General features: G+C 40.5%; 1 protein-coding gene across 1 annotated transcript; it reads right to left on the bottom strand.

Moving 5' to 3' along the window:
* Window positions 1-749: 749 nt before the first annotated feature.
* gnmt (glycine N-methyltransferase) lies at window positions 750-16104 on the bottom strand. Its single transcript, XM_050062441.1, has 6 exons — window positions 15752-16104; window positions 9595-9722; window positions 9158-9271; window positions 8916-9058; window positions 4596-4708; window positions 750-2934 (listed from the first exon to the last, which is right to left on the bottom strand). The coding sequence occupies exons 1-6, from the start codon at window positions 15958-15960 to the stop codon at window positions 2769-2771; spliced, it is 873 nt and encodes a 290-aa protein (XP_049918398.1). The 5' UTR covers window positions 15961-16104; the 3' UTR covers window positions 750-2768.
* Between the last annotated feature and the right edge of the window lie 830 nt (window positions 16105-16934).

The following is a 16934-nucleotide window of genomic DNA, read 5'->3' as shown; positions in this document are numbered from 1 at the left end:
ACACTCTCCACCAAATGTAATGTCATTAACCTCAACTAACCTCTAATCTTTGTGCTTGGGGGAAGGTATCAAGTATTTTCAAGTCAAGAGGCTCAAGTCCAAGTGAAGTCACTAGTCATTGGTGTTAAAGGGATAGTGCACCCAAAAATGAAAATTCAGCCATTATCTACTCACCCATATGCCGAGGGAGGCCCTGGTGAAGTTTTAGAGTCCTCACAACACTTACGGAGATCCAAGGGGAGAGGGGGTAGCACCCAACTCCACCCAATGCAGGCTGACGGCACCCCAGATTCAAACGTCCAAAAACACATAATTGAAACCACAATATATCTTCATACTGCTCGTCCGTAGTGATCCAAATGTCCTGACGCCCCGACATAAGTTCTGAATTTTCATTTTGGGGTGCACTATCCCTTTAAAGTCTAAGTCGAGTTGCAAATCTCGTTTTATTCAAGTCAAGTCTGAAATAATCAAATTTGTGACTTGAGTCTCGAGTCCAAGTCATTTGACTCGACTCGACTCTGTTGCTGCATTGCCAATTTCTCGCCTCAAATGTTTTCAGAAACAGCATTAGCAAAGCAGGCTGCAACAACCCCAAAAAGTGCCTGTGAAATCCTGGAGGGATTGAAAATTTGTTTTACAAAAGTTACCACCTGAGATGATAACAAATGAGTAAAGAATAAGTATTCTGTTATCATCAATCATGCCACAGAAACATGACACCGGAAAATAAAAATCCAACAATCAGGTTCCTTCTTTGAATTTTCTTTTATTTTCATGTAAAAGAATTCCAATAATCATTGTTTATTATAAAATGTTTTACACAACTCTTAAAGAAGTGGCAACATAAGACTGTAGTGAAACAGTTGTATCTCTACATAAACGTTTAAAGCCGCTCAAACATCCAGCCACTCTCACCACATTCTGAACCTACTGTTGATCTCAACCGCAAACTACAGCGTACCGTACGTTTAGTTCTACAAGAGTCACTGGCACGGCATCTGAATACACCGTGTGCTCTTGTTCAGGCAAACAGCAGGGGTAGTGATTATGTTTGATTTCGCTCTGGTACAGCCTCTTTCTCACTGCAGTGAAACACATTTTTAATTTGGTATCGCAGCAAAATGTATTTGAACCTGGATAATACTGCAAAAGGAATAATTCTTTCATTATGTTCCCCTCACTTTTGGGGTAAACTCTACTATTTGAGACATGTACTGCGCAGCACAACTGAATAACATTCAAGAAACTCACTTTTCAAATATCTTTGGTTGATAACAATTTTAAAGACTGTTGGGTTTTCCATGTTATCACTAATGCAACATTATGTTTTTTCTTTGTAACTGTTTCTAAAACAATTATGTTAGTAGTTTTGGATGAATCCTCAGTAGGACTAATAATGGCTGACTCTCACTGCTGGCCTTTTGCAACCAGAAAATTTAAAGGCTTTTTTTGGCTCAAATAACGTAAACTTAATTGCACCATAAAATATGAGAAGCTAGATCAACAAAATCTAAACTGCTACAAGAAAAGGCAAATTCCAGTCTTATATCAAAAAATTCTCTTTATTTGTTTCCCAGCTTTAAGGTCAGAGATCATTTAGCTCTGTAGTTAGAGGGGGTTTGATGAGGTAGCCAAGGACACTTCAGGATGGACAACTGTTGATTAGACTGACATTCAGGTACTGGTACTGTTAAGCTCTGTGTGACGCTCCACACAGGTTAACCAGGCCTTTTAAAGGTGTCAGGGAGATTCCCAATCTTCACTAACTGTTCTGTGGTCTTAGTTAAGTGACGTCCATGACTGTGCAAGATTACTTCTGAACATTCAGTTGAACTTGGGGGGGGGGGGGGGGGGTGTGTGCCTAAACTTAAAGAAGGCAGCAAGCCAGAATTTTTTTTTTCCTTTTCCAGCTGAAAAATACAAACAAAAGAACAGCTACTGTATTCACAAAACACAGATCTGTGTTTTTAAGACACTTGAGATAAGCTAACAAATACAATTATCTAAGACTATAGCTTAGCTCTTTGTATATTACTGGTGATTAATATCAAGTGTTCCATCATGTGGAGTATCACTAATGTACAGCACCATTTTGAAACATATTCGTTGTGGACGTCAAAGTTAAGAAAGGTGGGAAACAGGGAGAAAATGTGGAGAACACAAAAGCAGCACACTGGCATGATGGGAAAATACCAGATATGGGCAAAACAGTGGTCCGATATATTCTGAATATGTTTTTCTAACTAAGGTTGATCTTTTTAGGTTACTATTTCTATTTGAGAGTTTAAGGAACATGCTGTGTTTTAAAGCAAAAAAAGATCAGAAACAACCAACTGTTCCTGGTAAAGGCAAAGTTCAGCTGCTTTAACATTTCAGCATACGTCACTTTACAATGATCAGAGAAAAGAAAATGAATGAAGCAAATTGAAGGACTTACAACTTTCTAGACCATAGAAAAGAAAATCACGAATATCTTCCTGCATAATCACAATAATGCCAGCGACTGGCACTACCCCGCCTGTACATGCTCCTGTATGATCAGTGTACACAAACTATCAGGAGCATTTTAGTGCCAATATGCTCCATTTTAAAAATTTTATTTTATTTATTTATGCATTAACCTAAAATGAAATATTTTTTAAAACATACTGAAATAAAATTTTGCCCAAATCTGGAGGACAATAGGAGCATATTGGGACTTAAAGAGGACAGAGAGCCAATATTGTCTTCACAATTTGTGCGTGGTAAGCTGGTAGTGACGGCTCTCAGGCTGTCTTCTTACAGACATGGATGAAGTAGCAGGGGGCCTGGCCTGGAACGTAAGTCTTGAAATCTCCATAGACGCTGTGCTCCATTTTGCCGCTGAAGGCCTCGTTCAGTAAACCTTTGAAGCTCTCAAGACGGTGAGGGTAGTAGGACAGACGAAATTTACTGCAGGGGACAAACAAGAGCACATTAGAGTTCCTCCAACCCCTCTATAAAGGTTACATCACATTGTCTGGTGTCAAATTCGACTGTAGGGGATTTCAGAAAACAGGTTTGAGGACTTATTCCTGCACCACTCTATATCATTGCAATATCAATATCAAGGAATTTAGTCAAAAACATTGTGATATTTGATTTTCTTCATGTTGGCCAGCCCTGTTTATTTGTATGGGACATTTCATTGACAGTGGACGCTATAAGAAATGTAAAATAAATTGGTTAAAAGTCCAGTGTGTAGGATCTAGGGCGATATATTGGCAGAAATGGAATGTCATTTAATGAGTACGTTTTCTTTAGTGTATAATCATCTGAAGAATAACAATCGTGTTTTTGTTACCTCAAGGCTCATTTATGCTCAACGTTAGATACATAAATGGACACGGACTTAGCTTTCTGTACGTACTCTGTGTTTATTTCGTCTGTATTTGTGCACGTTTTCTGAAAGCTTACGAATAGGCATGAAATGTAGCAGTAGTTCAAGAAAGATACAACCGTAGGAGACAAAGACGTAATGTAAATAATAGTGGATCGGAACAAGTTGGTACTGTAACATAGTGAAAAGAATACTCTATCCACACGTCGGGATGTATTTGACAGCCTCGTCGACCACCACCGTCTACGATGCTGCCTCAGCTGAAGTAAATTTTGACTCGGCCCTGTAGTGCCATCTATTGGCTGTATCTATGCCATCATAAAGGACACATGGACGTATGAGGGCAGTGACAACAAACGTATATCTGTTTTCGTATGTCAAGGGTGTATTAATGAGTCATTAGAATGAGCCGTTTATATCTACATATGGAGCAGGTCCTTGTCTAAGGAGTCTGCTGTATTGTTTCTAAAGTACCCCGGAACAGACAAACACTGGCTCTAGATAGGGCCATTTGCGTTTTTGTATTGGCCACCGTAGTAAGCAAGACTGCTACAAGACTGTCAGAAAAACAATTTTTTAAACATGAAACTGCTTTATTCTGTGTTTTACCGGTTTTAACCACTGGTCCTTTTGTGTAAGAGGGGAAGAGACCTCTGCAGATGATTTGGTTCCCAGCAAAAACCTCCTAAATAATGAACACTGAAGGAATTTTAACGGGGACAACTTTCAGCTGGTTGCAATCTGCAATCCTCACCACTAGATGCCACCAAATCTCCCTAAATCGTACACACTGTTCCTTTATGACACACACCATATTACATGAAACGTCCCTGCCTCTAGCTGGAGAACTTTGGTATATGTTTAACCCCCATCTAACCATATCTGAGCATCTCTGTGTGCACAGTATGAGGGCATGCAAATTATCATGCGAGATTGCTTCATGTCAATACTCATATTTTTATATGATTTTTGCATCAACTTGATAAAATACTTTAATTTTTAAAGTATTTAATTTACTAGTTTCACAGGAAACAATCAATTTCTGGTTATGGTCCTACAGAAATTGTATTATATTTAGATATCAAAGCACAAAAATTTGTATTATGTATTATTATATATTCCACAATAGAGGCTAGTTTCCCATATTGTCTAGCCCTCGTCGGCAGCAGTGGGTTTTGCCACTTTGTGCCGTCAGTGTTTTGTGCTCTCACTTGTCAGCAGAGTGGTGACGTACCTGACTTCAGGGGTGGTGGCCTTGGGTACGGTGATGGTGTAGTCCAGAGTGATCATATGGGGCTTATTGTTGACCCACAGTACCGAGGTAGAGATGTCCTGAGTTAGATCACTCTGCAACACAACACAAACATTAATGAAACGTGTTGACGAGCGTTAGGCACCAAAATACTTCTCACAACCTTTCCTCTTTTCTCCAGTAGTGATCAAGAGTGAGCAGTGACTGAAGGAAACCCAGGAGGTAAAAGCTCTTATTGTTATGGAGTACAGAGTTGGACCATGAGAGCAGACTCTGGGATTACAGAGGTATCAGAAGTGGATTTTTCTCGAGCACACGACTGTTGACTTAGTATTTCTATTTAGGCCTTCCAGCTGGTTCCTTCCTATTCTGGCTGGATTAAAGAATATGGAACTTGTTTTGAGGGAAATAAATCAAATATGGCTCATTGCTTTTGGCACTTGCTGTCGTATCTTTATATTTCCATATTATATCTTTCAGCTTTTGCCAATAAGACAGATAATAAATTGCAGAATTGGTAGTTAAATTTAACTTAAACCCCAACATGTGCTGTTATGGTAATACACTCCATGCAAATAAATGTTCGTTTTAGCTATTAAGTAGATGCTACAAATCTTTTTTAACATACAAACATACACACTTATTTTTCCATCTTTCCAATCCCAACTGGATCCTTGCTCAGTACTCCTGAAATCATCTGACCAAAACAGGTTTAAAACACAATGCCATCCACATTTCCTTCTGTTTCTCTGGGGCCACTTTCACTGAAAATCTCACAATATCCGTCAGGCTCTGGATAGAGATTTAGGTCTTAAACTCAGCTGCTGCTAGGGATGGTGTAAATAAACCATTCATAAACAAGACTGTCTGTCCAACCCTTCTTCATAAACCAGTAAAGAATCAGATAGAGCACAACTTTAGATTAAAAACAGCCTTTTTATAGACCTGTCAGGCTTATGGCTTTGTTCTTCACTGACACCTTTAAGTAGTCTCTTATGAGTTTGTAATGAATTTCACTTTTCTTTGGAAATTGTTCCACAAACTAGCCTATACATTCAAAAAGCTACCTCATATATAAGAGAATGAAATAAGAACAACTACATGGTCAAACTGCACCAGTAGATTCTTGGCAATTTATCACAGGATACCCTACAAAAATTAACTTGAGGCCAACAGCACTATTCAAACTTATGTTTAACCACACACAATTAATGAGTTTGTTACATTACTAGAACTACATTGAAATAAGCAAGTGCCTTTGCACCCTTCTTCAGTTTCAGTTTCTCCATGTAACCCTCTTGACTCACACCGCTGGCCTGAGCAGGATGTGAAACAGCCAGATGATTTCTCTGGAACACATCACCAACTGACTCATTTGAGATTCACTAAGGGGGGACCCATCCCCTTTTACACAGGTTCTGTAGTTCCCCTCTGACTTCCCAGCAACAAACCCAGCCTCTGTTTGTCGGGAAGATTGCCCAAGCCAGAAGTACAGCTACCAGCTATCACACCCCGGGCAGTTGTACTTTTATAAAAGTGATTAGACTCAATGGAACCAACCAGTGTACCAGCTGTAGATAATAGAGTAGTAGTTAATATGGGCCCTAGGCCTTTTTTGGGGTATTTTTACTGCCTTTACTTTTAAGCTCATATCACAGTCATTATAAAGGCTACATACACATGTTATATCTCGGTTTTTTTAGGACAATCTGGGCTAACCAGATTTGCCATCATCATTTCATGCCATCATCATTCCATGTCCTTCTATGTGCCTCTATTTTATATTAATTTTTATATCAATGAAAAAAACAAACAAATCCCTGTTACTAAATTCTTACATTCTGACATGTATCTCACCATAGCAAGTTGGAAGTAGACATATTCTGCCATATATGAAGAGGGGAGACTCTCTGGAATCTGGCAATATAAGAACCATGATGGTGGGACATTCTGTCACTTCACAGCTGTCCAAAACATGTGGTTTGTGCCGTGTCCCCCTCAATGTATATGGTGACTACTGCCCTGTCAAGCATAAATAATTAGGCCTCAGTTGTCTGGGTGCGCAACGGTGAAGTGGCTGGTTTTGTCATACAAAGTTTGATGGAGTGTCAACTGGACAATATGGAGATATTTGCATCTTGAAAGCTGGACTACAAATGTGGATAGACAGGGAGAAACACACGCAAGCCTAAGACGTGGTAAGATACGATATTCCTCACTATATGAAGTGACTGATAACAAGATCTGTATAATGGATTGTAAAGAAATTCGTCAGGTTTTTATTTTGTAGTCAGTTGATCTGGATTTATAGCGTGATGGGATAACAGCATAATGATATATGTGTGGTATCACTGGAAAGCTCTGCTACTGCGCTTTCATGTGATATGCGTGGTATTTCTGTGCGAGCCTGCATTCGCGAGTAATCCATCCAAGAGTAATGTGTGTGCAAAGCTGTATGAAAGCTCTGTTATACATAATTTTAGTGTAACATTATCATTTTTTTTTTTTTTTGCTGTGAAAACATTGGACTACCGACAAGTGGTTGGTCTTGTTGGAAAGCTACGGTTCCGCTGTTTCACGTGATATGTGTGGCTTCTCGCTATGACAAACGGTCGCGGAGAAAATCCATATAGAAGAAAAGGTGTGAATTTGGACGCACTATGCGTCGCTAGGGCCCATAGGGTTAATAGTGTAATCATGAAGAGTCAGTAAACAGTACACCAATCTCGGAACCCATGGACCCGTATTACAACAATAAGCCTCTACAAATATTTTGGGTGTTCTGGTGCAGCCAGGTGACATCTGGGCCAAGACTTCCTCTACCATGTGCTGGTCATTTCAGCTAATCTCTATAAACGCTAACAGAGCTAAACAGATGTCAGACTGTGGCTGATGGGTTCTGAGATTGCATTTGGGCCAGTGGGTTCCGCCTCTTTTGCTCTTCACAGGGACTGTTTACTGGTTGGTCAGTACTACTTAGATTACAAACCAAAACCAGAAAACTTTTTGATGTTAGAGACTTGTACTTTCACCTACTATAGGGGTGTAACAATCCATCGACCTGGATAGGCAAATTAATTCAATAATCAATGATCCAATATCTTTGATGCAAAGTGAAAACATAGTTTCATATCATCATCTTTAGGATACGCCTATTACATGCCCATTTAATTGCTGTAAAATGGGCATATAATATCATCCCATCGATCACAGGCCCCTAAATTGAATTGAAATTGTATTGTGGCAGACTTTGGCCCAATCCCAATACCTACCCTTGTCCACTACCCCTTGGCCCTCGAAATGAAGGAACAAGGGGTAGGGGTTGAAATCTTTCCCTAGGAATTGGGACACCACTCACTACATCACCGTGTCGGTTACTTTCATGCATACGTAACTATTTTAAACAGGAAGCTGCGAGCCATCTACATCTCCAACTGGCATCTACAATGGAGTCTCCAGTTGAGCTCATCCTACCTATCACGTTTGCCACATTCATCATGCTTTGTTTGATGAACGACAGACGACAGGAGACTTCTGCTAGCTAACCAGCTAACATTACGAGGCAGCCTAGTTATACTAGCTGGCGTGTTATCGTAATGTGAAAAATCCGACAATTTTGCAGAACAGGACAGAAGACAGATGCCAGATAGTGCGAGCTAGCTAGCTAGCTAACAAGCAACCTGACGCCGGTAACGTTAGCTATGTATGAACTTTTTTCCCTGTCTCTTTTCGGCCATGTTTTTCAGTCCTCCTGTCACGCATGTCTAAAGGCCCCTACACACCAAGCTGACGGTTGGCTGTCAATGGTCGTGATGTCGTTGCTGCCCTCTTCTTGTCTGCTGGTATGGAGGGGTATGTGCTTTCATGCAGGCACTGAACACATGCGCTTGTTGGCCATCGCTTTGGTGTGCTCATGTGCAACATTTTAGCTAAGACACCTTGATAAGAGGCGATGCAGCAGGTGCTCTTGTCGCCTCTAATTCTACGACATTTGTTTGGTGTGTCTGGGCTTAAGGTAACAGATGCAGATTGCATTTCACTCTTGGAAAAGCTGCCCACGGTACATTCTTTTTGTTTAATGTCCATCTTCTGTTTTATGCATGTAACTACAGTGATTGATATGAAGCCACTGCTGCTAGCATGATTCTTTCATTACACAGCAAGCATTACACCATGCAAAAGACGGATTAGAAAGACAAAGATTGCAGCAGAAATTCAGGTACAAGGAATGAGACTGGATGGGTTACAAATTGATCCATCTACATTTCAGTTTGCACCCATTAACTTCAACAGGTTTAGTACCTTATAATAGATATTTTTGCCTTGTGGTGCCCGGCCGGTCTCCAGGATGTAGTCGTAGTTACGATGGTCAATGATGAGGATCCCACCTGGTCTGACCATACTGGCAATGTTCTGAAGGGCCAGCTTTTGGTCACTCTGGTCCCCTAAGAGCAATAAAACACCACTAACATGATCATGCACCATCAAGAGTATGATCTACGATTAATACTGGTAATAGCTCTGTCTCTTTATCTCTCACGTACCTTTAAAGTCTGGCAAGTGGGCAAATGAGTTGCCGAGGCATATAACTGCATCAAAGCCAGCCCCTGGTTTCTGAACATCCTCTTGTAACGTCAACCAGTTGGCCTCTTCAATTACTGAGGATCAGAGGGAAAAGAACGGACAAAGAGGAAAAAAAGAAGAGGAAAATCATAGTTTTTCCTTATCCGCTGCGAGGGTCATAAGGACAGAGGGATGTGATTTGTGATATTGGGCTTTATAAATAAAATTGAATTGAATTGAAATTGAATTGAAAATGAGGATGACCCCTAAGGAACACTTGCAGGAATTTGATTTACCATGATCTTAAACAATATCATGCTTGGTTTTATCCATCAAAAACAATGGTTTATGAAACCTTCAAATGCTGTGAACATTCAAACATGACAATTCAAACTTCATAAAATGAAAAACACTGTACCCCACTGGTCAAACGCTGGTTCTTTTCTTCTCTCCCACCTTGACTTCAGCGCATACTTGAGCATTTTGTCGCTGGCATCCACGCTCGTCATATCAAAGCCCTCTTCCACCAACATAATGGAGTCGACTCTACAAAATAAAACACAAATGCTCTGTAAATACATGGTCTGTATAAAACAAAAGAATAACCTTAAAAGCTCTGCTCAAGCAGCAACCTCTGGGGCTGAAAAATTAAGCCAACACCCAAGTGCCACAAACTGCAGTTCCTCTTATGGCCACTTGAGGCTGGCGGTAAAAGTGACTCAATCCCCACTGACCCCCATGTTAAAATGTGCAACTTTACAGTGGAAATAAACATGTTTACAGTCTGGTACACTAAACAGTTTGGGTTTCTATAGCATATTTCCCCATATCGGAGGTGAAGTGTTATGTAACCCACCCATTCAAATGTTATTAAGGCTTAAAGTTATGTATAATTTATGGCGTGGCCACTTTGACAGGTGGGTGCTGTCCATTGACAAATCACTACCATGGCGACAATGTTGGTTAGGTAGCGTAACCATGGCGTAACCCCATATTCACAGAGGATGGGTGAAGCCTTAGCTTTCACTATTTAAGTGTGTTTTCAGCTCATGAAATTTAATTGTAACATTTGGTAGCCTAAAAAAAGTCTTGTTCACCGTTTGGTTATCCAAGACCCTCTAAGGAGTAAGATGTTCAGTTTGCCAGCTAAGTACATTTTGTTTTAATAGTTTTAAGCCTGATTTTGGCGAGCAAAAATTAACATTAATTAGGGTTGGGTCGGTATGAGAAAAAAAAAAACCACATCAAGTCGGTAATACCGGATTTTCGCCACTTGGGGCGCAATTGACTCATTTAAAATAAAAAAAACGACCATAGGACAACAGAGTGACAGTAACAAGTTGTTTCTTTTATTCCTTACAAATAAATTTTGCAGCTTACTCAATCAGTGCAAACAAGGGTTGCCTCCTTCGTCTGGCTCAAAGCCAAAGTGTTGCAATAGTGGCGCATTCTTTGATTTCGTCGAGACTAAATTGTCCGCCATTATTGACTCCCCGTCACTATTAAACAAACTCCAGGCTACAGTAGAGGCGCATGCGCACTCGCACCTCCTAGCTCAGTCCCCGCCCCACCTCTCTCTCCTGCTTGCTGTGCGCTTGGTGAAGAGGCAGACACAGGTGCCCACAGACTCGGGCGTACTAAGTGGAGCGGACTCCGTGTAAAAATGTCCGTGAAAAATCCCCGCGATGTGAAAAACACATGCCGAACAGTCTTTTGTGTGACAGTGGTACACGGAGCGGAGTCCGCGCGGTCGTGCTTTGCGCGCACAAGGCTTGCGGACGTCCACTTTTACCGGGCGGACCTCCGCGGCGTCCTCTCCACGTACGTTCTGCCCGAGTATGCGGTCCGGTCGGTCTCAAAAAATAAAACCCGGTCCAAGACGGAGTACCGGACCGAATTGGTATTACCGAGAACCAACCCAACCCTAGCATTAGTATAACCACAATTAGCCACAGCTTTAAATGCACCGTGCTAACTAAGCTAACAGGTAGCATTAGGGTTATCTCCACCCTCATGTCCAAATATTGTCACTTTTGGTTCCAAAAATCCAAGATGGCGATGGCCAAACTGCTGAACGCAAGGGTTCAAAAGGTGAGTCCACAAACCAATCGGTCATGGAAGCTACATCCACTATTTTACAAATTGTATGGCTCTGCTAATAACACAGTCTATTGTGTACTACAGCAAAGTGAGATAAACATTTCTGAAATGTTTGTCATGGTGACTTTATCTTGTCTGCAGGGATAGCAGTGAAATTGTTGTGACCCCTCCATGTCTAACCAGTTTGACTGAATCTGAGTCAGCCTATATTCAACATGTACATACTTGATTTGTTGTGGTTTATTCAAACTATGAATATGTTGGCTAGTGACAAATAACCTTTTTTTTTCAAACAGCAATGCAGTTTTTTTTAGGAATCACACAACACCTTGATGTTTTACTGGTATGAAGAGATGGTTAATCGTCAGTAGCTCTTAATGCTCAGAAAGCCCGGTAGAACGACATGTAGCCAGGCAAAAACACTTTCTGAATTAAAGCTTTTGAGTTTTGCTTGGACTTTCCTTACACTGAAATCTCCTGCATGATAACAACTCTTTCCAAACAGTAGCTAGTTGTGAGTTAATAAACAATACGCAAGAGCCACAGAAAAATTCAAATGCTGGAATCAACAAGAGCGAGAGCAACACAGATTCACAATGACCTGAAGAAACTGCAATCATTAACAAGTGGGTTACTGCGAGATAATATACAACAGCAAAGAAACCTATCTGTATGCAGTGAGACCAAACAAACCAACATTAAGAGTACAACTATATAATTCGTACTTAAGGTAAGGCAACATTTTTACCAGCTCTGGTTCACTTGCAAGTACACAACAGATACCTGCCTTAAGGCAAAACAAAAGGGAAAAAATCCTCTGTGGTTCAGATCATATTCTTAGATTGAAAGCATGACCTGCAGTTTCTTCTGCTCTTACTTAAGTCGCCGCTAAATCTTATGGCAGAACAACTGGAGAGCCATGCATCACACAGCACATTCAGACAGCCAAAAATAGTGAGGCCATGTGTAACCTCATTCCAGTGTGAGAGTGTTTACATCAGCCCGTTTGGTTGTGTTGCAGAGACACACCTCTACTACTGAATGGAGTCAGAGTCTGTGTGTGATTTCCTCCACACTGGATCCCAGCATTCATATTTAAGATATAGCTGTCTGCTTTTGAGATGCAAATGATTGTGGTGTTGACCAAGAGTGGAGGACATTATGATTCATATTATTAGTTCTGTAATATATATCAGCCAACTAGAAGTGGCTGTTTGGGTGATTAAAAAACACACCTCCAGCCCATTTTGCATGTGGTTCTACTACATCTATAAATCACTGAATAAGTTTAAGTTTATTTCCTTTATTAATCCCCCTGAGGGGAAATTCAATGTTTTCACTCTTGCTTGTCAATTACACACAGGTCCGAAAGACACACACATGCACAAACAGGACCTATACATGCACAAAGTGGAGAGATGTCAGAGTGAGGGGACTGCCCTTGGTGAGGCGCCCCGAGCAGTTGGGGGGTTCTGTGCCTTGCTCAAGGGCACCTCGGCAGTGCCCAGGAGGTGAACTGGCACCTCTCCAGCTACCAGTCCACGCTCCATATTTTGGTCCGGACGGGGACTCGAACTGGCGACCCTCCGGTTTCCAACCCAAGTCCCTATGGACTGAGCTACTGCCGCCCCAAGCATCAAGCATCCTTGTTTGGAATAAAATCCAGTTATTCATGCCATTATTTGATTAAATGAATGATAACATTGCATCTCCTGCACAATTACAGTTCTGCTAGACGAAATGCCAGTTGAGGTGAATTGAGGGAATACACAGGGTTAGGATAGGGCAAAGTGTGTTGTCTTTTTGTCTGAGTTCAGCCTGTGGCCTTGGTGTTGTTCCAGGTCGCAGATACACTATCAGCAGAGGTAGACACGCTGCATGGAACCAGTCAAAACTACCTGCAACAATCCAGAACCAGGTCAACAACCACTGAACCCTACATCTGCTATCTCAGTTCAGCTTGCTTCCACCCTTAGGGATTACTTCATTACTTGTGTGTCAGTTACTCACCCTGTATTATGTTGAATTCTGGGAGAAAACATTGTTTTTCTTGCAGTGTGAATGAAAAATCCAAAAATGGTGAACATTCTTAATGAGTTTATATAAGGGGGCTGCATTTAACAACAGCAAAACTATATCTGAAAATCCATTCACAAAGTCTCACACAACTTGTACAGTACAATCCAAGTGTTGTTGTATCCAGTCGTGTGCTCAGTACTTCCCAAATACATGCATTTTTGCTAAAACCTTACTATTTTAAACACTTTAAAAAAAAAAAAAAAAAGATCAGGCGCGGTACTTGTCTGTTTACGCAGAACTGTTTTAAATGGTAAGCTTGGATGAGATTTGGATTATACTGCACGAAATGTGTGAGTATTTGCAAAGGAATGTTTTGATGTTTTGGTTTTGCTGTTGTTAAACGTGGACCCCATTTACTTCAATTCATGAAGAGTATCCTCTGTTTTTGGATTCTTTGTTGACTGTAAAAGCATGCGAAAAAAACAATGCTTTCTTTATGAATCCAGCGCAACACAGGATGAGTAACGATGATGATGTAAAGATAATCACTTGGGGGATGAAGTATTCCTTTAATAAAAAATATAGCACATCTCCCATTCAGTGGCCCCATGTTAATTAGAATGTGCTTCAAATATGGGTAACTGCGTAAATGTAAAAGACAGAAAATGTTTGCAAAACTGCACAACAATACTTGTATCTTGAGGCTTTTGTTAAGGCCTCATAAGCCTTCTTAGCTGTAACATTAAAAAAAACTTAACTGACATGGCTCAGCTCGTAGTCACAGCTCCAGACTGCTGCTTGAAGCAGGAACTGACACAGCGGCTGGTGCAACTCTGCACTTTCATTCATCAGTCTCTGGCCTAATCCGGATTTTGTTGGAGTTAAAAGGTTCAGTGGGTTGAAATTCTAGGAAAGTCAAACTTACTTGATTATCTACAAAGTTAATCTAACTTTTTTATTATAATAGAACAAAAGAGGCCTTTTTAATACTTTTACATAATGAATCATGTGAATGTGAAATTCACTCTTTTGTGCAGGTTTAAATCATTTTTAGCTGTCAAAAGCTTTATCAAAGCACAAGACTGTACATGTGGCAAAACTCCCATCCCACAAAATAAGACTGCATGATCAGTTTGGACTTCCATCTAAGTCACACCCATTCACAAACCTGTTCTGTAATTGCAGGGGCCCAATGTTGATTAGCAAGTTACATGGCTCTTTCACTAGGCTGCATATCTAGTGCACAGCTGGGTGCAGTCTTTAGTTAAGTATACACATAATAGACAACTCAGCACATGTTCTGGCAACTGCAATGTTCAATGGTCTCTCTTATTTTATCACAGTTGCTGCAAATCAAAATATGCTTTGGAGGAAGTCAACAAATTCGACATTGCATTTAAATAATGTAGACCTGTTTTATAGAAGTAATGCTGAATTAAATATTGGGTTATGCAAATATAGAAAATGTATAAAAGTTTTGTCTTGGGGTGTTAGGTTTGCTGATATACAAGGGTATGCATTAAACTTAACACAATTTTTATGTGTTTGGTGAGGTGTTCACTGCCACACCAACACTGAACATATCTACATTTCTCTCTTATTTTATCACAGTTGCTACTATTCAAAATATGCTCTAGAGAAACTGAATAAAATCAACATTGCGTTTAAATAATGTAGATTTGATACGTAAAGGTATGCCGAATTAAATTTTGGGTTGTTGAAGCACAGAAAATGTATAAAAGTTTTGTCTCGGGGTGTAAGGTTTGCTGCTATACAAGGGTACGCTTGAATTTACCGTATTTTTGATGGACTTTGGTGAGACGTTCACTGCCACACCAGCCCAGCACACCCACAGAACACGTCTACATTTCTCTTATTTTATCATAGCTTTTCCCTTAAAATTATGCTCTGGAGGAAGTTAACAAAATCAACATTGCGTTTACAAAATGCAGCCTTGATATATAGAAGTAATGCCGAATTAAATATTGGGTTGTACAAATACAGAAAATGTATAAAAGTTTTGTTATGGGGTGTAAGGGTTGCTGCTATACAAGGGTACGGTTAAATGTACCATATTTTTGATGAAGTTTGGTGAGACATTCACTGCCACACCAGCCCAGCACACCAACAGAATACATGTCTACATTTCTCTTATTTTATCGCAGCTGCTCCCTTAAAATTATGCTCTGGAGGAAGTTAACAAAATCAACATTGCGTTTATAGAATGTAGACTTGATATACAGAAGTAATGCCGAATTAAATATTGGGTTGTACAACTTTAGAAAATGTATAAAAGTTTTGTTTTGGGATGTAAGGTTTGCTGCTATACAAGGGTACGCTTAAATTTACCATATTTTTGATGGAGTTTGGTGAGACGTTCACTGCCACACCAGTTCAAACTTAAACCTCTCTCTAACGTGCCGGTGTATAAAACTGCTGAGTCGTCCTGACATTACCCTGTTCCGCAGGCTACATCCAGCACTCTCCGCACACCTTGCTCTTTCAGCAAAGACACCACCCAGGTTTTGTATTCCTGCGTCCTACTCTGTGTGTCTCCGATGTACAGCTCCCACACTTTGGCTGCTTTGCCGTCGGCATACTGGTCAGGAAGACCCTCGGCGGCCACACCGAGAGAGCGGGTCCTAAACACGCCGTCGGCCGACATACTGCTGCTCTGCTTACTGTTTACTCTGTTTACTCAGCAAACGAATGAGGTGTTCAGCAAACTGACTGCTTTGAACGTGTATAATAGAAACGAGCTACTTCTCTAACAGGTTCTCCCTCCACATGCTAGCACACAGATTACGCTTGTTATTATTTATATGAGCAGCGATGGGGACAAACTTTAACCCAATGACACTGTTCGATTAACTGACGCCTACTTTCTGATAGGATGAAGCATGATGGACGGCCCCCACTTCCGGGTTTACGTCAGCTGACGTCTCTGACGCGGAAGTTAATACATTTCCTACCCCAAAATAGCCTCTCAGGATTTGGTTCATTATAAAGTAACGCGCTACCGGGTAAATCGGATACTTTAGGTAATATATGTTTAGGTTAGAGACATGTTTGAGGTTAGCCAGACTGCTAAATGAGGCAGAATTTGTACACAGTCTTAAAGAGGGTGCTGCCTGTGAGGCTGAACTCAGGGCAGAAGCTCTCCCTTTCCTCCCACTCAAACATTTCATCATTCACCATGCAGCTTTCACACTGTTGACAAATCATAATGTGTAGAGGTTTTACAAAATTAAAACAATAAAGTTAGAAGAATTAATTGCGTTAATTTGCAATTTTTATACCACAACAACAATAACCTCATCACACAGCACTTATCTAAATGTAGAGTGCTTACAAATCACAGTGGCAGTAGGATGAAGTCAGGTAGGACATCCTGTACAAATAAAGTGCCCCAAGGGATGAACCTCTTCTGCAGGTAGATGCAGAAGTTAGCGTCATTGGTTCCTTTGTCAAAAAGCCAATGGCATTTTTCCATTGGATTTAGATTATTGTAGAAAATAAACTCTGTGGCAAACAGAAGTTTATAATACCTATATGTGTTTGTTCAGCAGGATAATGAACAAATGAACAACACTGTAATGATTATTGAAGCCTAAATGCAATCACCAGAGGTAAAAAACT

Source organism: Epinephelus moara, chromosome 14, assembly GCF_006386435.1.
Source record: "Epinephelus moara isolate mb chromosome 14, YSFRI_EMoa_1.0, whole genome shotgun sequence".
Classification (NCBI taxonomy): domain Eukaryota; kingdom Metazoa; phylum Chordata; class Actinopteri; order Perciformes; family Serranidae; genus Epinephelus; species Epinephelus moara.
Note: the sequence above shows the minus strand (reverse complement) of the source record. Positions and strands in the feature narration are given on the sequence as shown.